This window comes from Bombina bombina, chromosome 10 (assembly GCF_027579735.1).
Source record: "Bombina bombina isolate aBomBom1 chromosome 10, aBomBom1.pri, whole genome shotgun sequence".
Taxonomy (NCBI): Eukaryota; Metazoa; Chordata; class Amphibia; order Anura; family Bombinatoridae; genus Bombina; species Bombina bombina.
The window spans coordinates 39,882,705-39,907,309 of record NC_069508.1 but is presented as its reverse complement, the minus strand read 5'-3'; the positions used below and the strand labels follow the sequence as shown (position 1 = coordinate 39,907,309).

General features: G+C 39.1%; 1 protein-coding gene across 3 annotated transcripts in view; it reads right to left on the bottom strand.

The window, feature by feature from the left end:
* The window catches only part of EVI5 (ecotropic viral integration site 5), a 406,332-nt gene that overhangs the window by 320,387 nt on the left and 61,340 nt on the right, over positions 1-24,605 (bottom strand). For all 3 annotated transcript variants that reach the window (XM_053693996.1, XM_053693998.1, XM_053693997.1), the window contains one exon: positions 19,068-19,297. In XM_053693996.1, the coding sequence (XP_053549971.1) occupies positions 19,068-19,216 (149 nt within the window). In that variant the 5' untranslated portion in view covers positions 19,217-19,297. The remainder of the gene's footprint in view (positions 1-19,067; positions 19,298-24,605) is intronic.

The following is a 24,605-nucleotide window of genomic DNA, read 5'->3' as shown; positions in this document are numbered from 1 at the left end:
CAAACGTCACATTACAGTGCATTACTGGAGTACCAGCTGTGGATTGGCTCATGAAAGCAAAAACTTCTGCCAATCCGGTGTCAATACAAAGCGTAATGCGCAGAAGCGCACAATGGGAGGGGAGTGGAAAGCACCAGAGGCAGCAAGGCTTGGAGCACTTAGCTGAGGAACAATGCAGGACTTTTGGCTAAAGCAGTGTCTGATTTCTACAATCTGACGTCTATACTAAAAACACAACTTAGGACACATTGTTAGAATGTGGGAAAGACTCCCAGGAAAAATATACCAGAGGCCAAAAAAACATGACTGTCCTGTGGAAATTAGGACACTTAGAAAACATGTGCACTTGGTCACACATACATATTAAAAAGTTGTTATACCACTGACCTTTAACAGAAGCATTTTTGCAAACATGATTCCCATAGTATAAATACTGTCCCTTTAATAAAATGCCAAAAGAACATATTTAGTCATTAAATGTCAAACACTCAACTTATGTTATTTTACTGTTGTGGAATTCAACAGGCACCACTGATTATATTTTATTTATTTTAAATCTGTTCCATGCAAAAGAAAATGTTTCAATTATAAACATGTTGTTTAAAACATGGATGTTAAAAAGGGACATAAAACAAGTTGGGATAGAGACAAAATAATATGTACTTTAAGTACTTTACCAGCAAATTTATACTGCAGTGCCTCGCCATTAACTCTTTCTTTTTAGTTTATGAATTGTAACGCTCTAACTCCCCCCACACATTTCCTTCTATGGCTCTATCTATATCTATTGTTGTTATAGTAGAATGCAAAAATGCATAGGAATTATCTGCTGGAGCATGAATAGAAGCTGTGAACGCAGTTGAAATACAATGCCTGTATCTAAACACTGATAAGGGGGGTGGAGCTGGCTGCTCAAGGCAGCTTAGCTATGTAATTTATTTTGCTTATTTTTGAAAATTATTTTAAAATACTTGTCAGCAATTTAAACATTTTTTTATGCAAATTATTTTTAATTAATTAGCCCTTTTAGGATATGCACAGATCTCAACCTGTTTTGTGTCCCTTTAATGTGCTGAATAAACCAATTATTGTTATGTGCAAGATTGGACTCTAGCGGATAGGGACCCAGAATCAGGTACTTTCCATTAGTCCTATTGTAGAATCAACAAAAGCATAGTAAAAAGACAATGCAAAAGTACTTTAATGAGATGCATTTCCATTCCATTCTACCAGCCCCTGCATCATGTGACAGCCATCAGCAAATCATAAAATACATATACATAAATTCTATGAATTTTTGCACATGCTCACTAGGAGCTGGTGTCTCAGAAAGTGTGCATATAAAAAGACAGCACATTTTGATAATGGAAGTGAATTGGAAAGTAGTTTATAATTGTGTGCTCTATCTGCATCATGCAAGTTTAATTCTTAATTTACTTATTTTACTGAACCATTTTTTCATGCAAATAAAATGTTTTAACATGTTAAACAACTTTCATTTACATCAAATGATTATATGTGACCACTGAATCCCACAATGCACTAGTGAAAAATTACTTTCATTTAGCAAAGAGCTTATTCCTGCAGGTCCATAATGGGCAACCAAATTCACCATAAATGCTTAATATTCGCATCTTTAGAGCAGTGGTTCCCAAACCATTTCAGGTTAACGCCCTCTTGGTTCTATCAACCCACCATAATGTAACCATATTAAAATAATATTCTGACCAGTAGTGCACAACCCTTAAAGGGACATGAAACCCACATTTTTTCTTTCATGATTTAGGTAGAACATACAATTTTAAACAACTTTCCAGTTTACTTTATCAAATTTGCTTAATTTTCTTGGTATCATTTGTTGAAGGAGCAGCAATGCACTACTGATTTATAACTGAACACATGGGCGAGCCAATGACAATCGGTATATATATGCAGCCACCAATCAGCAGCTGGCATCTAGAGAAGGAAGCAAATTAAACAAAAGTAAATTGAAAAGTTGTTTAAAATTGTATGATCTGTCTAAATCATAAATATCTAATTATGACTTTACTGTCCCGTTAATAAAGATAATTACATAATGCAATCTAAAGTAAGAATTAAACATTTACATTTTAAAATAATACTTTTATTTGATTATTTGCATTATTTTTTTAATTGTATTATTTGTATTATCAATATCTTCTGATAACAGCTTTTAAATCTGACAGTCACTATACAAATGTCTTTGTATATTTGGTAATTACTTAACTGTTCAAAAACTGTTGAAGGGACAGTCTAGTCAGAATTAAAACCTTTCATGATTAAGATAGGTCATGTCATTTTAAGCAACTTTACAATTTACTTTTATAATCAACTTAGCTTTGTTCTCTTTATATTCTTGGTTGAAAGCTAAACCTAGGTAGGCTCATATGCTAATTTATAAGCCCTTTAAGGCCGCCTCTAATCTGAATGCATTTGACAGTTTGTCACAGCTAGAGGGCGTTAGTTCATGTATGCCATATAAAAAAAAACATTGTGCTCATGCCCGTGGAGTTACTTATGAGAGGGCACTGATTGGCTAAAATGCAAGTCTGTCAAAAGAGCTGAAATAAAAGAGGCAGTCTGCAGAGACTTAGATATAAGGTAATCACAGAGGTAAAAAGTGCATTAATATAACTGTATTGGCTGTGCAAAACTGGGGAATGGGTAATAAAGGGATTATTTATAAGTTTTTAAACAATACAAATTCTGGAGTAGACTGTCCCTTTAATCCAATAGATGGGCTTGATGAAGAGATACCAGTTTCCCTATCTCTGGTTTCATGTTACTTACAAGGGACAGTCAACACCAGAATTTGTGTTGTTTAAAAGATAGATAATCCCTTTATTACCCATTCCCTGGTTTTGCACAACCAACACAGTTATATTAATATACTTTTTACCTCTGTGATTATCTTGTATCTAAGCATCTTCTGACAGCCCCCTGATCACATGACATTTTATTTATAATCTTATTGACTTTCATTTTAGCCAATTAGTGCAGGGTCTGCCACAAGCCACGGGTGTGATCACAATGTTATCTATATGGCTCACATGAACTAGCTCTCCCCTGTCGTGAAAAGCAAATAAAAAAGTATGTGATAAGAGGCGGCCTTCAAGGGCTTATAAATTATCATATGTGCCTTCCGAGGTTTAGTTTTTAACTAAGAATACCAAGAGAACAAAGCAAAATTGGTGATAAAAGTAAATTGAAATCTTTTTTAAAATTACATGCCCTATTTGAAACATTAAAGGTTTTTTTGGACTCGACTGTCCCTTTAAATTGCTATAGTTGGAGATCCAGATTTGATTTCTTTGCTTGGAGCAGTTTTATTACTGCACCAATAAATCAACTTTATAGAAAGTGTATTCTACTTATCAAAGTGTTATGTAGTGCATCACTAGATTATTTCTGATGACAGAAGACTTAATAACCAGAGATGGTTGACTGTGTACAAAGTTACTCAGACAAGCACAACAGGCCTTTGCTGTGTTTCCTGCTACTACACAATGATTCTAAACTGTGCAGTTAATTTTAATGAGCTATAGTACAGCACTGACAAAACAAAGAATGCAGCCTGTAGTACAAGTAGCTGCAATTTATGGTAGTGATAGAAAGTTGCTGACAAACCTTATTTATCATAGAAAAAAAAACCTTGAAAAAGCCTTGGCAAATAGCAGTAAAACTTCAAATACAAAGTGATAAAGTTGATTTGCTTTGTACATCTAGGATAAAGCTCAGCAAATTACAATAATCATACTTGGAGGGGCCCACTAGCAACCTCTTCCACTTCTTCCCACTAGTGCACCCCCATGGTAATCCCAGTGCCCCCTTCAACCCCTTATGCCTAGAAGTGACCCCACATTAATCCCACTGCCCCGCAAAAGGGAAGTATCACCCACTTTGGGAACCACTGCTTTAGAGGATAACTCTTCTTGGCGTAAAAATTGAACATTCTATTCTGCTAAAGAAAAAAAATTACTGTTCCAGAGTAGCTGACTATATAAAACTTTAGATTTCATTTATGTCTTGATAACACAAGAAGGAATAGTTTAAAGCAACAATTCTCACTATTAAAGGGACACGTTTATTTTTATTTTAATTCTTGCATGTAAGAGAGGGCACTGTAATATGTAAGATTTTTTTTCTTTTACAAACCTCATGTACCTGTGCTCCTTCCCACCCCCCAAAAAAATAAGAAAATTTATGCTTACCGGATTAATTTATTTCTTTGACACGATGAGTCCACGGATCATCTTAAAAGGGACAGTCTAGACCAAAATAAACTTTCAGGATTCAGATAGAGCATGTAATTTTAAAAAATGTTCCCATTTACTTTTATCACCAATTTTGCTTTGTTATCTTGGTATTCTTAGTTGAAAGCTTAACCTAGGAGGTTCATATGCTAATTTCTTAGACCTTGAAGCCCACCTCTTTCAGATTGCATTTTAACAGTTTATCACCACTAGAGGGTGTTAGTTCACGTATTTCATATAGATAACACTGTGCTCGTGCACGAGAAGTTATCTGGGAGCAGGCACTGATTGGCTAGACTGCAAGTCTGTCAAAAGAACTGAAAAAAGGGGCAGTTTGTGGAGGCTTAGATACAAGATAATCACAGAGGTTAGAAGTGTATTAATATAACTGTGTTGTTTATGCAAAACTGGGGAATGGGTAATAAAGGGATTAACTATCTTTTAAAACAATAAAAATTCTGGTGTAGACTGTCCCTTTAATTACTAATAGGATATTCACCTCCTAGTCAGCAGGAGGAGGCAAAGAGCACCACAGCAGAGCTGTTAAATAGCTCCTCCCTTCCCTCCCACTCCAGTCATTGGACCGAAGTTAGGAAGAGAAAGGAAAAACCAAGGTGCAGAGGTGTCTATAGTTTACAAAAACCCACAACCTGTATAAAAGAAAAGGGCAGGCCGTGAACTTATGTCAAAAAAGAAATACATTTATCAGGTAAGCATAACTTTTCTTTTCTTTTTTAAGACATGAGTCCACGGATCATCTTAATTACTAATGGGATTCAATACCCAAGCTAGAGTACACAGATGATACAGAAGGGACAAGACAAGGAACCTAAACGGAAGGCACCACTGCTTGAAGAACCTCACTCCCAAAAGCGGCCTCAGCCGAGGCAAAAGTGTCAAATTTGTACAACTTTGACAAAGTGTGAAGAGAGGACCAAGTTGCAGCCTTGCAAATCTGTTCCACAGAAGCTTCATATTTGAACGCCCATGAGGAAGCAACAGCCCTCGTGGAATGAGCCGTAACACTCTCTGGATGCTGCTGTCCAGTCGACTCAAATGCAAAACGTATGATACTTTTCAGCCAAAAAGAAAGATGTAGCCGTAGCTTTCTGTCCCTTACGTTTTCCTGAGAAAACCACAAACAAAGAAGAAGACTGACGAAAGTCCTTAGTCGCCTGCAGGTAAAACTTTAAAGCACGGACCACGTCCAAATTGTGCAGAAGTCTTTTCTTTTGAGAAGAAGGATTAGGACACAAGGAAGGAACAACAATCTCCTGATTAATGTTCCGATCAGAAACAACCTTAGGAAGAAATCCTAATTTAGTACGTAAAACTACCATATCCGAATGGAAAATAAGATAAGGATACTCATACTGTAATGCCGAGAGCTCTGACACATTCTGAGCAGAAGAAATAGCAACAAGAAAGAAAACTTTCCAGGATAACAACTTCATATCTAAGGAATGCATAGGCTCAAACAGAGCCTCTTGAAGAACTTTGAGAACTAAATTAAGACTCCATGGAGGAGTAGCTGGTTTGAACACAGAAATGATCCTGACCAAGGTCTGACAGAATGATTGTACATCTGGAACATCCGCCAGATGTTCGTGTAATAAAATAAATAGGGCCGAGATTTGCCCCTTTAGTGAACTTGTCGATAAACCCTTCTACAAACTCTCCTGGAGAAAGGACAAAATTCTAGGAATCCTAACTCTACTCCATGAGTAGTCCTTGGATTCACACCAATATAGATATTGACGCCAAATCTTGTGGTAAATCCTTCTAGCAACAGGCTTACGAGCCTGAATCATGGTCTCTATGACAGAGTCATAAAATCCCCACTTGGATAAAATTAAGCGTTCAATCTCCAAGCAGTCAGCTTCAAAGAAACTAGATTTGGGTAAAGGAAGGGCCCCTGAATCAGAAGGTCTTTACTCAACGGAAATCTCCAAGGTGGTAGAGATGTCATCTCCACCAGATCTGCATACCAAACCCTGCAAGGCCAGGTCGGTTCTATGAGGATCACCAAGGCCCACTCCTGTTTGATTCAAGCAATTACTCGAGGAAGAAGAGCTAACGGAGGAAACAGGTATGCTAGAGTGAAGATCCAAGGGGCCGCCAGAGCATCTATCAGTTCTGCCTGGGGTCCCTGGATCTCGACCAGTATCTCAGGAGCTTGGTATTCTGTCGCGATGCCATGAGATCCAATTCCGGCTGACCCCACTTGAGAATCAGGCTGGAGAACAATTCCGGATGGAGTTCCCACTCCCCCAGATGAACGGTCTGCCTGCTCAGTAAATCTGCCTCCCAGTTGTCCACCCCTGGGATGTGGATCGCCAACAGGCAGAAAGAATGGGCCTCCGCCCACTGAATTATTTTGGATACCTCTGTCATCGCCAAGGAACTCCTCGTTTCTCCCTGATGATTGATATAAGCCACTGACGTTATGTTGTCTGACAGGAACCTGATAAGCTCTACCGAGGATAACTGGGGCCAGGCCAGAAGAGCATTGTAGATCGCTCTCAGATCCAGAATGTTTATGGGAAGAACAGACTCCGACAGAGTCCAAGTTCCCTGAGTCTTTAGAGAGCCCCAGATTGCTCCCCACCCTATAAGGCTGGCATCTGTTGTCACAATCACCCAAGATGGTCTGCGAAAGAGGGTTCCCTGGGAGAGATGATCGAGAGACAAACACCATTGTAGAGAATCCCTTGTCTCCTGTTCCAGAAGTAATCGAGGAGACAAGTCTGCATAATCTGTAGAGGTCTGAGATAGAAGCAATCAAACGGGATGATGTCCATTGTCGCCACCATCAGCCCGATTAACTCCATGCACTGAGCCACTGATGGCCGAGGAGTGGACTGAAGGACTAGACAAGTATTGATAATCTTCAATTTCCTGACTTCTGTCAGAAAAATCTTCATAGACAGGGAGTCTATAATGGTTCCTATGAAAGTTACCCTTGTATTTGGAACTAAGGAACTCTTTTCTAAATGTCCTTCCTATGATCTCACGGGTGGAAGGAAAAACACCAAATCCGTGTGGGATCTTGTTAGCTGAAAGGATGGCACCTAGACTAACTTTAATGTCGATCAGATAAGGCGCCACTGCAATGCTGTCTGATAGAAGCACTGCCAACAGAGATCCCAGAACTTTTGTGAAGATTCTGGAGGCTGTGGCAAGACTGAAGGGAAGAGCCACAAACTGGTAATGTTTGTCCAGAAAGGCAAACCTTAGGAACTCGTGATGATTCCCGTGAATGGGGAATGCAGATTCGCGTCCTTTAAATCCACTGTTGTCATAAATTGACCCTCTTGGATCAAGGGAAGAATGTAACGAATAGTTTCCATCTTGAAGGAAGGTACTCTGAGAAATTTGTTTAGACTCTTGAGATCTAAAATTAGTTTGAAGGTTCCTTTTTTTTTTTTTTTGGAACCATGAACAGATTGGAGTAAAAACCCCGACCCTGTTCCTGTATTGAAACTGGAACAATCACTCCCAGGTAGGAAAGGTCTCTTACGCAGCGCAAGACCGTCTCTCCTTTCTTCTGGCCTGCAGAGAATCTTGAAAGCAGAAACCTACCGCTGGGAGGAAAACTTTTGAACTCTAATTTGCATCCCTGGGACACTATTGTCCAGGAATTCTGAACATTTCAAACCCAAGCTTGAGTGAAGAAAAAAAGTCCGCCCTTTACAAGATCCGGTCCCGGATCGGGAGCACCCTTCATGCTGTTTTTGATTCAACAGCAGGCTCTTTGGATTGTTTTCCCTTATTCCAAGATTGATTGGACCTCCATGCAGGATTAGTCTGTTCCTGTTTGGAGACAGTAGAGGAAGACTTTGCCTTGAAATTTCGAAAAGAACGGAAATTGCTCTCCTTTTTGTTTATTTCTCTTATCTGGAGGGAGAAGATGATCCTAATCTCCCGTGACATCAGAGATAGTCCCCGACAGGCCAGATCCAAACAAGGTCTTCCCCTTGTAATCAATAGCTAGAAGCTTAGACTTAGAGGACACATCCGCAGACCAAGATGTTAATCATAAGGCTCTGTGAGCTAAAATAGAGAAACCCGAAATCTTTGCTCCCAGTTTGATAACTTGAAGGGAAGCATCCATAATAAAGGAATTAGCCAGTTAAAGGCCTTTATCCTATCCTGGATTTCATCGAAAGAAGTCTCTGTCCTAAAAGCATCAGATAACGCATTGAGCCAGTATGCCGCCGCACTAGTGACGGAAGCAATGCACACAGCTGGCTGCCATTGAGGCCCTGGTGTACATAGCTCTTTTTGAGTAGACCCTCTAAATTCTTGTCCATAGTACCTTTGAAAACACAACTATCCTCTAAGGGTATAGTAGTTCTAGTGACGGAGTCACTCGGGGTAGCCAAAACCTCCTCAATCAATAAATGGAGGTATCAAGCTAAAAAACTGAAAGCAACCAACCGCAGGATCAGATAAAGATATTACTCTGAGTCTGAGAATTCCCCCTCATATACTATCGAAGTATCTTTCCCTTACAGTTACAAGGAAGAAACATTCAGAATCAACTACTGAATCAATCATCCTATATGATTGAAAATATGTCCTTTAGTACTGTCTTCTACCTCGTGGGAAAAACAGAATGCATGAAATGCAGAGAAACTCCAGGTGGAGTGTGAAAGGAAGTGCAGGGCACTGCATGTGGGCTATAAAATTTTATGGGACACTGGAAATTTGTGGTATAACTTGACCATTGTCAAAGACTCCTAAACAGCATAAGCCTTAGAAGAAGTAGGTTCAGAGAAAAAAATATATTATAAATTAATTTTCTCTCAATAAATGAGGAACATAAAGGATTGGAAGTACCATCTAGACATTAGACAAAGCCTAAAACAAGAGACACCAGTAGGGCCTCATGGTCCATCCTGTCCACAGGATGAGTTAAACAAGTAAACAGATTACATTTTTAGAAAAAAAAATCATGGACATAAAAAACGTTACTGTTTCTTTAAATTTTAAAAACATACTTTTTATTTTTATGTGCAGAAAGAAGTCAACTTAGTACTGCACAACCAGTAAACACCGCAGCATACCCTGCTGAGGTATCCATCTGCCCAAAAAGCTTTATTTTTTTTAAACTAAGCCTTATTTTATTCAATTAGAAAAAAACAAACTGACTTCTTAGTTATAAAGGTCCGGAACGTAACTGTAAAAATGGGCCGGCTCCTATGCATCACATTCCTGCTTTTTAAAGAAAGATAGCAACAGAACAAAGACAAATTGATAATTGGAGAAAATTAGAAAGTTGCTTAAAATTGCATGCTCAGTCTGAATCATGAAAGAAAAAAATTGGGTTTAGTGTCCTTTTAATGTTATCTAGGGCTGCAACAACTAATCGGTAAGTTTGATCATAAAAATAGTTGTCAACAAATCTCATTATCAATTAGGTGGTCAGCGATTAGTTGGTCAGTTGCACAGCATCAGCTGCTTTAATCTGATGATCTACTGCAAATAAGATTGTGCAAAAAAAATTGAATTTATTTTTTTTTAATTTTTTTTTTCTATCCAATTAATTGGAAATTAATCATCCGATTAATCGGATAGAAAAAAATAATAATTAATAAAAATGTTTGCACAATACCATGTGCAGGAGTTCATCGGATTGAAGCAGCTGGTGCTGTGCAATTAACCAACTAATCCCTGACCACCTAATTGATAATGAGATTCTTTGACAACTATTTTTATGATCAATCTTACCGATTAGTTGTTGCAGCCCTAATGTTATCTTAAAGGGACAGTCAACACCAGAATTTATGTTGTTTTAAAAGATAGATAATCCCTTTTATTACCCATTCCCCAGTTTTGCATAAACAACACAGTTATATTAATATACTTTTAACCTCTGTGATTACCTTGTATCTAAGCATCTTCTGACAGCCCCCTGATCACATGACATTTTATTTATTATCTATTGACTTTCATTTTAGCCAATTAGTGCAGTGTCTGCCACAACCCATGGGCGTGCTCACAATGTTATCTATAGGGTTTACCTGAACTAGCTCTCCCCTGCTGTGAGAAGCAAATACAAAAGCATGTGATTAGAGGCGGCCTTCAAGGGCTTAGAAATTATCATATGAGCCTTCCTAGGTCTAGCTTTCAATTAAGAATACCAAAAGAACAAAGCAAAATTGGTGATAAAAGTAAATTGGAAAGTTGTTTAAAATGACATGCCCTATTTGAAACATGAAAGTTTTTTTTGGACTTAACTGTCCCTTTAAAGAAGTTAAAGGACACACTGAAAATATATCTAAAATGACACTTTAAGACACTTTAAGAAGAACATTCCCTGTGCCAAATGCAATTTAAGCATGCCATTAACTGCAACTTCGCATTTTGAGCTCTTCCAGTGCCAAGAACCACTGTCCTCCGAGTGCCCTTACTGCGTGTACACTAGAAGTGCTGCAGTGAGATTCCGTGTAATGAGCGCCCAGCTGGTTGTGCGTAACCAAAACTAGTGCCTCGTGTCTCCTGGGAATATGTGGCTTTAGTACTGAGCAGCATGATGTGCTTTTTTGTACAAATATGAATAAATACTGCCAAAAAAACTTGCATTAATGTTTGGTTTGATCATCACTTTAACATTGTTGCAAGTTGCCCACACACAGGTCTTGTTTCGCGTGCCCAATAAATCATCCCCAAAAACCTTGCAGCTACTTCCAAAATAACTAAGTAGTATGGTCCCAAATAAATGACATTGGGATACAGACTGTAGTGACTTGTCACAAAACACCAACGCTGAATCTATTTTCTAGATGGTGGGAAGAGGGAATGGAAAGAGAATGTCCGTCTTATGTAGAGGCAAAGATGCATAATGATATTGTATATACCATGCGAGGGCATGCATCTGTGTGCACAAGCATAAATTATATTTTTATATTTGTGCACACAGATGCATAATGATGAGAGATAGAGATAGACAGAGAAAAAACAGAATTTATGTTTACCTGATAAATTTCTTTCTCCAACGGTGTGTCCGGTCCACGGCGTCATCCTTACTTGTGGGATATTCTCTTCCCCAACAGGAAATGGCAAAGAGCCCAGCAAAGCTGGTCACATGATCCCTCCTAGGCTCCGCCTACCCCAGTCATTCGACCGACGTTAAGGAGGAATATTTGCATAGGAGAAACCATATGGTACCGTGGTGACTGTAGTTAAAGAAAATAAATTATCAGACCTGATTAAAAAAACCAGGGCGGGCCGTGGACCGGACACACCGTTGGAGAAAGAAATTTATCAGGTAAACATAAATTCTGTTTTCTCCAACATAGGTGTGTCCGGTCCACGGCGTCATCCTTACTTGTGGGAACCAATACCAAAGCTTTAGGACACGGATGAAGGGAGGGAGCAAATCAGGTCACCTAAATGGAAGGCACCACGGCTTGCAAAACCTTTCTCCCAAAAATAGCCTCAGAAGAAGCAAAAGTATCAAACTTGTAAAATTTGGTAAAAGTGTGCAGTGAAGACCAAGTCGCTGCCCTACATATCTGATCAACAGAAGCCTCGTTCTTGAAGGCCCATGTGGAAGCCACAGCCCTAGTGGAATGAGCTGTGATTCTTTCGGGAGGCTGCCGTCCGGCAGTCTCGTAAGCCAATCTGATGATGCTTTTAATCCAAAAAGAGAGAGAGGTAGAAGTTGCTTTTTGACCTCTCCTTTTACCTGAATAAACAACAAACAAGGAAGATGTTTGTCTAAAATCCTTTGTAGCATCTAAATAGAATTTTAGAGCGCAAACAACATCCAAATTGTGCAACAAACGTTCCTTCTTTGAAACTGGTTTTGGACACAGAGAAGGTACGATAATCTCCTGGTTAATGTTTTTGTTAGAAACAACTTTTGGAAGAAAACCAGGTTTAGTACGTAAAACCACCTTATCTGCATGGAACACCAGATAAGGAGGAGAACACTGCAGAGCAGATAATTCTGAGACTCTTCTAGCAGAAGAAATCGCAACTAAAAACAAAACTTTCCAAGATAATAACTTAATATCAACGGAATGTAAGGGTTCAAACGGAACCCCCTGAAGAACTGAAAGAACTAAATTGAGACTCCAAGGAGGAGTCAAAGGTTTGTAAACAGGCTTGATTCTAACCAGAGCCTGAACAAAGGCTTGAACATCTGGCACAACTGCCAGCTTTTTGTGAAGTAATACCGACAAGGCAGAAATCTGTCCCTTCAGGGAACTTGCAGATAATCCTTTTTCCAATCCTTCTTGAAGGAAGGATAGAATCCTAGGAATCTTAACCTTGTCCCAAGGGAATCCTTTAGATTCACACCAACAGATATATTTTTTCCAAATTTTGTGGTAAATCTTTCTAGTTACAGGCTTTCTGGCCTGAACAAGAGTATTGATAACAGAATCTGAGAATCCTCGCTTCGATAAAATCAAGCGTTCAATCTCCAAGCAGTCAGCTGGAGTGAAACCAGATTCGGATGTTCGAACGGACCCTGAACAAGAAGGTCTCGTCTCAAAGGTAGCTTCCAAGGTGGAGCCGATGACATATTCACCAGATCTGCATACCAAGTCCTGCGTGGCCACGCAGGAGCTATCAAGATCACCGACGCCCTCTCCTGATTGATCCTGGCTACCAGCCTGGGGATGAGAGGAAATGGCGGGAACACATAAGCTAGTTTGAAGGTCCAAGGTGCTACTAGTGCATCCACTAGAGCCGCCTTGGGATCCCTGGATCTGGCCCCGTAGCAAGGAACTTTGAAGTTCTGACGAGAGGCCATCAGATCCATGTCTGGAATGCCCCACAGGTGAGTGACTTGGGCAAAGATTTCCGGATGGAGTTCCCACTCCCCCGGATGCAATGTCTGACGACTCAGAAAATCCGCTTCCCAATTTTCCACTCCTGGGATGTGGATAGCAGACAGGTGGCAGGAGTGAGACTCCGCCCATAGAATGATTTTGGTCACTTCTTCCATCGCTAGGGAACTCCTTGTTCCCCCCTGATGGTTGATGTACGCAACAGTTGTCATGTTGTCTGATTGAAACCGTATGAACTTGGTCCTCGCTAGCCGAGGCCAGGCCTTGAGAGCATTGAATATCGCTCTCAGTTCCAGAATATTTATCGGTAGAAGAGATTCTTCCCGAGACCAAAGACCCTGAGCTTTCAGGGATCCCCAGACCGCGCCCCAGCCCATCAGACTGGCGTCGGTCGTGACAATGACCCACTCTGGTCTGCGGAACGTCATCCCTTGAGACAGATTGTCCAGGGACAGCCACCAACGGAGTGAGTCTCTGGTCCTCTGATTTAATTGTATCTTCGGGGACAAGTCTGTATAGTCCCCATTCCACTGACTGAGCATGCACAGTTGTAATGGTCTTAGATGAATGCGCGCAAAAGGAACTATGTCCATTGCCGCCACCATCAACCCGATCACTTCCATGCACTGAGCTATGGAAGGAAGAGGAACGGAATGAAGTATCCGACAAGAGTCTAGAAGCTTTGTTTTTCTGGCCTCTGTTAGAAAGATCCTCATTTCTAAGGAGTCTATAATTGTTCCCAAGAAGGGAACCCTTGTTGACGGGGATAGAGAACTCTTTTCCACGTTCACTTTCCAGCCGTGAGATCTGAGAAAGGCCAGGACAATGTCCGTGTGAGCCTTTGCTTGAGGAAGGGACGACGCTTGAATCAGAATGTCGTCCAGGTAAGGTACTACTGCAATGCCCCTTGGTCTTAGCACCGCTAGAAGGGACCCTAGTACCTTTGTGAAAATCCTTGGAGCAGTGGCTAATCCGAAAGGAAGCGCCACGAACTGGTAATGTTTGTCCAGGAATGCGAACCTTAGGAACCGATGATGTTCCTTGTGGATAGGAATATGTAGATACGCATCCTTTAAATCCACCGTGGTCATGAATTGACCCTCCTGGATGGAAGGAAGAATAGTTCGAATGGTTTCCATCTTGAAAGATGGAACCTTGAGAAACTTGTTTAAGATCTTGAGATCTAAGATTGGTCTGAACGTTCCCTCTTTTTTGGGAACTATGAACAGATTGGAGTAGAACCCCATCCCTTGTTCTCTTAGTGGAACAGGATGAATCACTCCCATTTTTAACAGGTCTTCTACACAATGTAAGAACGCCTGTCTTTTTATGTGGTCTGAAGACAACTGAGACCTGTGGAACCTCCCCCTTGGGGGAAGTCCCTTGAATTCCAGAAGATAACCCTGGGAGACTATTTCTAGCGCCCAAGGATCCAGAACATCTCTTGCCCAAGCCTGAGCGAAGAGAGAGAGTCTGCCCCCCACCAGATCCGGTCCCGGATCGGGGGCCAATATTTCATGCTGTCTTGGTAGCAGTGGCAGGTTTCTTGGCCTGCTTTCCCTTGTTCCAGCCTTGCATTGGTCTCCAAGCTGGCTTGGCTTGAGAAGTATTACCCTCTTGCTTAGAGGACGTAGCACTTTGGGCTGGTCCGTTTTTACGAAAGGGACGAAAATTAGGTCTATTTTTCGCCTTGAAAGGCCGATCCTGAGGAAGGGCGTGGCCCTTACCCCCAGTGATATCCGAGATAATCTCTTTCAAGTCGGGGCCAAACAGCGTTTTCCCCTTGAAAGGAATGTTTAGTAGCTTGTTCTTGGAAGACGCATCAGCCGACCAAGATTTCAACCAAAGCGCTCTGCGCGCCACAATAGCAAACCCAGAATTCTTAGCCGCTAACCTAGCCAATTGCAAAGTGGCGTCTAGGGTGAAAGAATTAGCCAATTTGAGAGCATTGATTCTGTCCATAATCTCCTCATAAGGAGGAGAATCACTATCGAGCGCCTTTATCAGCTCATCAAACCAGAAACATGCGGCTGTAGTGACAGGGACAATGCATGAAATTGGTTGTAGAAGGTAACCCTGCTGAACAAACATCTTTTTAAGCAAACCTTCTAATTTTTTATCCATAGGATCTTTGAAAGCGCAACTATCCTCTATGGGTATAGTGGTGCGTTTGTTTAAAGTAGAAACCGCTCCCTCGACCTTGGGGACTGTCTGCCATAAGTCCTTTCTGGGGTCGACCATAGGAAACAATTTTTTAAATATGGGGGGAGGGACGAAAGGAATACCGGGCCTTTCCCATTCTTTATTAACAATGTCCGCCACCCGCTTGGGTATAGGAAAAGCTTCTGGGAGCTCCGGCACCTCTAGGAACTTGTCCATTTTACATAGTTTCTCTGGGATGACCAACTTTTCACAATCATCCAGAGTGGATAATACCTCCTTAAGCAGAATGCGGAGATGTTCCAACTTAAATTTAAATGCAATTACATCAGGTTCAGCCTGTTGAGAAATGTTCCCTGAGTCAGTAATTTCTCCCTCAGACAAAACCTCCCTGGCCCCCTCAGATTGAGTTAGGGGCCCTTCAGAGATATTAATATCAGCGTCGTCATGCTCTTCAGTAACTAAAACAGAGCAGCCACGCTTACGCTGACAAGGGTTCATTTTGGCTAAAATGTTTTTGACAGAATTATCCATTACAGCCGTTAATTGTTGCATAGTAAGGAGTATTGGCGCGCTAGATGTACTAGGGGCCTCCTGAGTGGGCAAGACTCGTGTAGACGAAGGAGGGAATGATGCAGTACCATGCTTACTCCCCTCACTTGAGGAATCATCTTGGGCATCATTGTCATTATCACATAAATCACATTTATTTAAAAGAACAGGAATTCTGGCTTCCCCACATTCAGAACACAGTCTATCTGGTAGTTCAGACATGTTAAACAGGCATAAACTTGATAATAAAGTACAAAAAACGTTTTAAAATAAAACCGTTACTGTCACTTTAAATTTTAAACTGAACACACTTTATTACTGCAATTGCGAAAAAACATGAAGGAATTGTACAAAATTCACCAAATTTTCACCACAGTGTCTTAAAGCCTTAAAAGTATTGCACACCAAATTTGGAAGCTTTAACCCTTAAAATAACGGAACCGGAGCCGTTTTAACACTTTAACCCCTTTACAGTCCCTGGTATCTGCTTTGCTGAGACCCAACCAAACCCAAAGGGGAATACGATACCAAATGACGCCTTCAGAAAGTCTTTTCTAAGTATCAGAGCTCCTCTCACATGCGACTGCATGCCATGCCTCTCAAAAACAAGTGCGCCACACCGGCGCGAAAATGAGGCTCTGCTTATGCCTTGGGAAAGCCCCAGAGAAATAAGGTGTCTAATACAGTGCCTGCCGATATTTATAATATCAATATACCCAGATAAAATGATTCCTCAAAGCTAAATATGTTTTAAAACTGAATCGATTTAGCCCAGAAAAGTCTACAATCTTAATAAGCCCTTGTGAAGCCCTTATTTACCATCGTAATAAACATGGCTTACCGGATCCCATAGGGAAAAATGACAGCTTCCAGCATTACATCGTCTTGTTAGAATGTGTCATACCTCAAGCAGCAAGAGACTGCACACTGTTCCCCCAACTGAAGTTAATTGCTCTCAACAGTCCTGTGTGGAACAGCCATGGATTTTAGTTACGGTGCTAAAATCATTTTCCTCATACAAACAGAAATCTTCATCTCTTTTCTGTTTCTGAGTAAATAGTACATACCAGCACTATTTTAAAATAACAAACTCTTGATTGAATAATAAAAACTACAGTTAAACACTAAAAAACTCTAAGCCATCTCCGTGGAGATGTTGCCTGTACAACGGCAAAGAGAATGACTGGGGTAGGCGGAGCCTAGGAGGGATCATGTGACCAGCTTTGCTGGGCTCTTTGCCATTTCCTGTTGGGGAAGAGAATATCCCACAAGTAAGGATGACGCCGTGGACCGGACACACCTATGTTGGAGAAAAAGAGAAAGGTCAGTCTAAGGAAAATTTAATTGTTTTGCAGTTGTTAACAGTTAGGTAGATTTGTAGCTGGGTTCTAGTCTGTATTTCAAGGTCAGAGTTAAAAATTGCTCTATTTTCAGCGCTTAATAACATGAAAAGGGGCAAAATAAATAATATATTGCAAAGCTGCTTCATTATGCATAAGTAAACATTTTATATAAAAATCTTAAAAGGAGTTTACTGCCCCTTTAAGATATTATTCAAATAAAAAAGTTCAAGATATAGGATCTATTTATGTATGTAATTAAAAACTTAGAAATATCTACTGAAACAAGGAGTCACAGTGTTCAGAACGAGATATACAAAGGGAACGCACATCACTGACTGCTTTGATGCCAAAATATTAGACATATCTGAAAAAACAGATGAGTCAGCATGAAAAGGCTCCTTAAATAAGTACTCATTCTGTCATGAGGCAATTAGGCTGGAAGATATGCTCCCAAATAAGTCATTTTTCTGTGCAAGTTACACTTCCATAGAGTAACAAAAATTAAACTAAAAAGGTTTTCTCTTACTTAAAGGGACATGAAACCCAAATTTTCCTTTTCATGATTCTGATAGAGAATACAATTTTAAACAACTTTCTAATTTACTTCTATTATCCAATTTGTTTCATTCTCTTGGTATCATTTATTGAAGGAGCACTAATGATTTCTAACTTTTTCTTGCTATCACTGTAAAATACCAGGGCAAATTGTACTTTTGCTCCACAAAGTGACAGAAGTATCAGAGTAGATACTGCAGTTATCTGAGGTTGTCTATGACTGTATAAGGATTTCAATTTCAAGTTCGAATACCTCGGACGACAGCAAAGGCGATTGCTACACTTTTACATTTACTAAACATTGCTCTGTAATATCACAGCTCTGCAAAGGTTTCCAAGAAAATGACAGTCAAATGGATTTTCCCTTTTCAAAATAAAGTCAAAAGGAATATGAAACCCAACAAGTTTCTTTTGTGATTCAGATAGAAAATGCCATTTTAAACAACTTACAAATGTACGAATATGAATTTTTCTTTGTTCTCTTGGGATCTTTTGTTGTAAAGCAGACAAGTTTTGGCGTCGGCCCATTTTTGGAGCACTATAGGGCAGCAGTTTTGCAAGACTGTAATCCATTTACAAGAACACTAGAGGGCAGCACTATTCCCTGCCATGTAGTGTCCCAAACGCCTACCTTGATATCTTTTCAACACAGAATATCATGGGAACGAAGCAAATTTGACAGTAGAAGTAAATTGGAAACGTAATTAAATTGTATGCTATGTCTGAATCACAAAATATTTTTGGGGGGTTTCATATCCCTTTAAAAGGGCATTTGTTTTTTATGCAGACTTCTTGCAATGCAGCGCTTAATTGTGGATAAAAAAACATTTAGTACTTGAAACATACAGGGAGCTCCAGAATTTAATAAACATGTAATTGTCTTTGTTAAAGGGACACTGAACCCAAATTTTTTTCTTTCATGATTCAGATAGAGCATGGCATTTTAATCAACTTTCTAATTTACTCCTATTATCAATTTTTCTTCGTTCTCTTGCTATCTTTATTTTAAAAGCAGGAATGTAAATCTTAGCAGCCTGCCCATTTTAGGTTTAGCACCATGGATAGCACTTGCTTACTGGAGGCTGACATTTATCCACCAATAAGCAAGCAAAACCCAGGTTCTCAACCAAAAATGGTCCGGCTTCCATGCATCACATTACTGCTTTTAAAATAAAGATAGCAAGAGAACGAAGAAAAAATGATAGGAGCAAATTAGAAAGTTCCTTAAAATTGCTGCTCTAGCTGAATCACGAAAAAAAAAATGGTTTTAGTGTCCCTATAAGCATGAGGGATCATTTTTGTGTTTCTGTGTCACTAAGGGCAGACAAAAAAAAATAAAATAAATGTACTTTGTGCATCAGTAAAGTTAGGCTACGTACCGATTTTGTTCTTCTAACTTTGCCAGGAGTTCAAGTTCATCTGGACTTAGCTGTACTGGAGAAGACGGGGAAAGTGCAGGAGTGGATAATGTTGTGGACGAGGATGTAGTGTGTAAGGAGGCTGATGGACTCCCCACCTGACTTGCCATTTGACTGACAGTATGTGACACTGTGTTCTTCACCCATGAGAGAGTCGAGCTCAGTTTTTCTGCAACCTTGTCTGTCGCCACCTTAGAAGAAAGAAATAAAACAGGCCTAAGTCTTGTGTTTGTGGTTAGTTTATTCATAACATTTATTTTATAAAAAAGTGAGAGGGAAATGCAAAAAGCAAAAAAAAAAGGTTCACCAATACTGTATTTTAGACAGCGATCTGGAAGACATTTAGAGAAGTTGTAAAGCCTAAATACGGTAAATTCATGTTCTTTGGATAATGCTATAAAAATAAATAGTCAGGCTGGGCAGCAACATCCACTGACAAAAAAATATATAGAAAAAAAAACTACTTTGAATTTATTATTATTTCTACAGGTGGTAAGATAAAGACAAGACAGCTGACTGACAGAACTTGGATTACAGGGTCCTGTTACACAACATAAAGGATATCATAGGTATTTCATTGAAACTTTGTAATAAGAAATTGTGATCTTTAAAATACTGTAAATGAAAACCGCAGTATTTCAGATATAAACATTACAGCACCTTTAAAAAAAAAACTGCCTGGGGATAAAATCTGCCAGAGTGGGCTGAAACGCGTTGGAAAGAAATATGTTGCAGCCTTCTCAGTCAGGCAAGAGGACTGTAATGTATTTCTGGATGACAATTTAAATGCCACAGCAACCAAACAGATATTTCAATTACAACATTTAAAGGGACAATGTTATTACAGCAAAAATTTAATAGTACATCACTAAAATGCATTGGAAAAAAAATGAAAAAAAATGTAAAGATTTAAGCAATCAAAAATAAATGTACTGTGTTTTCTTAATTAACTTTTTCTTTTCGGCTTACTTGTACCAAATGAGATTGTCTTAGAAGGATCACTAATTAAGTAAAATATATCCATACTAATGAAGCTGTACAAAATAATGTTGTCCCACCATTAGAGTGACTGCAGATGTCTGAGCTTTGCCACATCAAATCCATAAGTGCTTCACTACATGTGATGATTTCCTTGTGGTTTGTAGAGGTTGATGTTCGATCTGTGCAAGTACAATGCACTACACAAACCATTGTTTGCGAAACGCCTGACGTGACAGATAGTATTTAAAGGGAAAGGTCAAAATGTAAAATGTGTATGGGAGCATTTCAATTTGAAATAGATAACATTTTTGCCAATTAAATGAATACTAAACTATTTTTTTTTTCTTTCATGATTCAGATAGAGCAAGTAATTTTAAGCAACTTTATCATTTGCTCCCATCAATTTGTCTTTGTTCTCTTGCTATCTTTATTTGAAAAAGGAGGAATGCAAGGTTAGGAGCGGGCCCATTTTGGTTCAGCTGATTGGTTTGCTACATTCCAGCAGCATGCGCACATATGCTCTGAGGGCCCATTCACCAGTATTCAAACATTATGGGCTCAATTTATCAAGCCCTGGCCTCTCTGCGACTGCAAGTTCTCAGAAGAGCAATAGCTGCAGCAGACAGGGGCGCATATGTACGCTCCTGTCTGCAGAAGATTGATAAATCAAGCCCTATGACTGCTCAGGGAGCTAGGGGTGGCCTCTATGACAGGACCAGTCAGTACTGTAGATTTGCATAATCAACAAATGCAAGATAACAAGACAATGCAATAGCACTGTCTGAACTTCAAATGAGTAGTAGATTTTTTTTCTGACATTTTTAAAAGTTATGTCTATTTCCACTCCCCCTGTACCATGTGACAGCCATCAGCCAATCGCAAATGCATACACATTTTATGCTGTGAATTCTTGCACATGCTCAGTAGGAGCTGGTGACTCAAAAAGTTTCAATATAAAAAGGCTGTGCACATTTTGTTAATGGAAGTAAATTAGAAAGTTGTTTAAAATTGCTGCTCTGTCTGAATCATGAAAGTTTAATTTTGACTTGAGTGTCCCTTTAAATGTTAACATTCACAACACACATCACTGCCAGCTTTATGTCTAGGCATGGTGTTTCTATCGTCATTTAAATAGAAAGGTTAACAGTTGCTTAATAATTGCTAGCACCTGGGATAATTTTTTTGGGGTTTAGGCAAGGTTGTAAACAACAAAGTTACGTGTGTTTTTAAGTAAACTCTTGAAAAAAAGAAGGGGTTAACCTCCTTTGGGTACAGTTACATAAAACTTTGAAATGCATGAGCCTCAACTCAAATAAATGCACATTAACTCACACTAGGTGATCCTTATTACTAAAGTGATCACATGGCTATTAAAACTCATATAGGGTCCCAATCCATCTCCGTTAAAGGGACACTGAAACCAATTTTTTTCTTTAGTGATTCAGATAGAGCATGAAATTTTAAGCAACTTTCTCATTTACTCCTATTATCAAATGTTCCTTATTCTCTTGGTATCTTTATTTGGAATGCAAGAATGTAAGTTTAGATGCCGGCCCATTTTTGGTGAACAACCTAGGTTGTTTTTTCTGATTGGTGGATAAATTCATCCACCAATCAAAAACTGCTGTCCAGAGTACTGAACCAAGAAAAAAGCTTAGATGTCTTCTTTTTCATATAAAGATAGCAAGAGAACAAAGACAAATTGCTAATAGGAGTAAATTAGAAAGTTGCTTAAAATTGCATTCTCTATCTGAATCACGAAAGATTTTTTTTGGGTACAGTGTCCCTTTAAGATCTATCAAGCACTTCCTGTTTTCCAGTTGAAAGACCAGGGGCGGAACTACTATTGGTGCAGCAGGTGCAGTGGCGCCAGGGTCCAAGTACTGATTGGGGGGAACATACCAGCCAGTTTATAGATGTGTGTGCAGAATGTGTAGAATCCTAGTGCAGGTCACAGGTCTATCTATCATCAAAATCATTATACAGAGCAGCATGTATATGATTAGTATTACTTGCTACTGAGTTACCATTGGGGGGACACAAAAATACATTTTAAAAACATTGCACCTGGGCAGAGAGTGAGTGTGAGAGAAAGAGAGAAAAGAAAAGAAAGAGAGATGGGTATTTTCTAAAACTACAAACTGTTAGGAAAGTCTAACAATAACCCCAAACTTGTAATCTGACAAAGGCACCAGGCAGCTCAGACAACCAGATTAAATACAAAAGCATTCAGCATCAGTGCAGGTAATTACAGTAACCAAAGGCAATAAATGTCTCTGCTCTTGTTTTCTGAAGCCTGATTTAAGGCAAAGCATTGCAGTATGTTTAATAACCGCTTGTTAAGCTGGTATATAAGAAGCAGCTTTTCCCACATAACAAAGTTTCAGAAGTTCTGAAATAACTCTGGCTTTGTAGTGACAGATGCTTTGAAACCAAACAAGATCTTGTCTCATCTTATTTGAAGAGATCCAAATTAGTGCCTGTGCTTCATTTTAGAACTTATTTTAGTTGTCTGGTAATATTACAATAAACCTTTTAAAATGTGTTCTATAGCTCCAATCATTATTTCAAATACAAAATTATTAAACAGGTACAGTAACGTCAAAATTAAAGGGACAGTCTACTCCAGAATTTTTATTGTTTAAAAAGATAGATAATCCCTTTATTACCCATTCCCCAGTTTTGCACAACCAACACTGTTATATTAATACACTTTTTACCTCTGTGATTACCTTGTAGCTAAAACCTCTGCAGACTGCCCCCTTATTTCAGTTCTTTCGACAGACTTGCATTTTAGCCAATCGGTGCTGACTCCTAGGTAATTCCACGGCAGTGAGCACTATGTTTATTTATATAGCACACAAGAACTAGCGCTGTCTAGCTGTAAAAAAAACCCGTCAAAATGCCCTAAGATAAAAGAATACCAAGAGAACAAAGCAAATTTTATTATAAAAGTAAATTGGAAAGTTGTTTAAAATGGCATACCCTATCTGAATCATGAAAGGTTAATTTGGACTAGACGGTCCCTTTAACATTTTAGTACATCTCACTCCCACCCGCTTAGAAAATGATTACAGCTGCTTCCTCGTTTGCTTTTCTATAAAGAATACTGCAGTATTCATATTTTTCAGTATAGGTGGTGGTCGCAATAGCAGCTATCTCAAATGAAAAATAATTAATTACAGTCAAGTACGTAAAAGGGATACACTGTCCCCCTACTATGGAACCCAGGCTGTACTAAACCATGCCATAAATAGGCTGCAGGAAATATTTACTGTGAGGACAACGGTCGCTGTATTGTGAATCTAAAGATCAACCATTAGTTTCTATGTTCTTATGTAATAGAACTATAACGCCAACGTCTCCACAGTACATTTAACTTATTGATATAAATACAAATCCAACAGCAAGAGGTTAATCAGATGGCAGCGTCCAGACATGAAATCTCATCAGTACCTAATAAACTGCAGGCTGACATTGTCATAGCAGTAACTGTTCGTTTTCTCTTCCACGTGAACGGAATGTAAATATATGATGCGGAAAAGCTAAAATTAGCAGCTGGGGTTTCTGCTCAGCTCTTACAAGTGCCTACTGTGATTTGTCAGCTACAGTTCTACCAATGCACTTGTTCTCTGTTTAACCCTCTATCACAGTGTTTATGTCCAAACTATAGTAAGATTATTTGCCACGCTGACATTAGGTGTCTGCTGAGTAAGCAAATATGTTCATGGTATGAGCTACACAGTCACTAGTGTCACATATGCATAATCTTGTGTGTTATTTCTAGAGTACAATCTGTATCCTCTAGCGTGTGTATGTATGTATGTATGTATGTATGTATGTATGTATGTATGTATGTATGTATGTATATATATATATATATATATATATATATATATATATATATATATAGTGTGTGTGTATGTGTTACTTCATATGTACAGTTGTCTGTGTGTGTGTGTGTGTGTGTGTGTGTGTGTGTGTGTGTGTGTGTGTGTGTGTGTGTGTATATATATATATATTTTACGCCGGGGTTAGGTTCCAGAAGGAATGGTTGTAAATCGAAACCGTTGTAAATTGAAACACAGTTTATAATGTAAGTCAATGGGAAGTGAGGGAGTTAGGTTCCAGGCCCCTCTCAAAATTGTCATAAGTAACACCTAATACATTATTTTTAAAGCAAGACTTTAAATGCTAAACAGCATTATAAACCTAATAAAATAAGCACACAACACAGAATATATAATTAAACTAAGTTAAATTAATAAAAACATTAGCTAAACAGCATTATAAACCTAATAAAATCACACAACACAGACTTCACTTGCATTTTTCTGCAAACAGTTCTTTCCATGCATTCCAATCTGGACTGATTTATAGAGAGGAAGATCTTGTTCCTTTGAAATCTGCTCGATAGCTCAGGTCTGGTTAAACTGACTAATTTCAGCTTGCTTCGCTTTGCTGCAACACAAGCGGACAGCTCCACCTACTGGCTATTTTAATAAATCCACTGGTTCT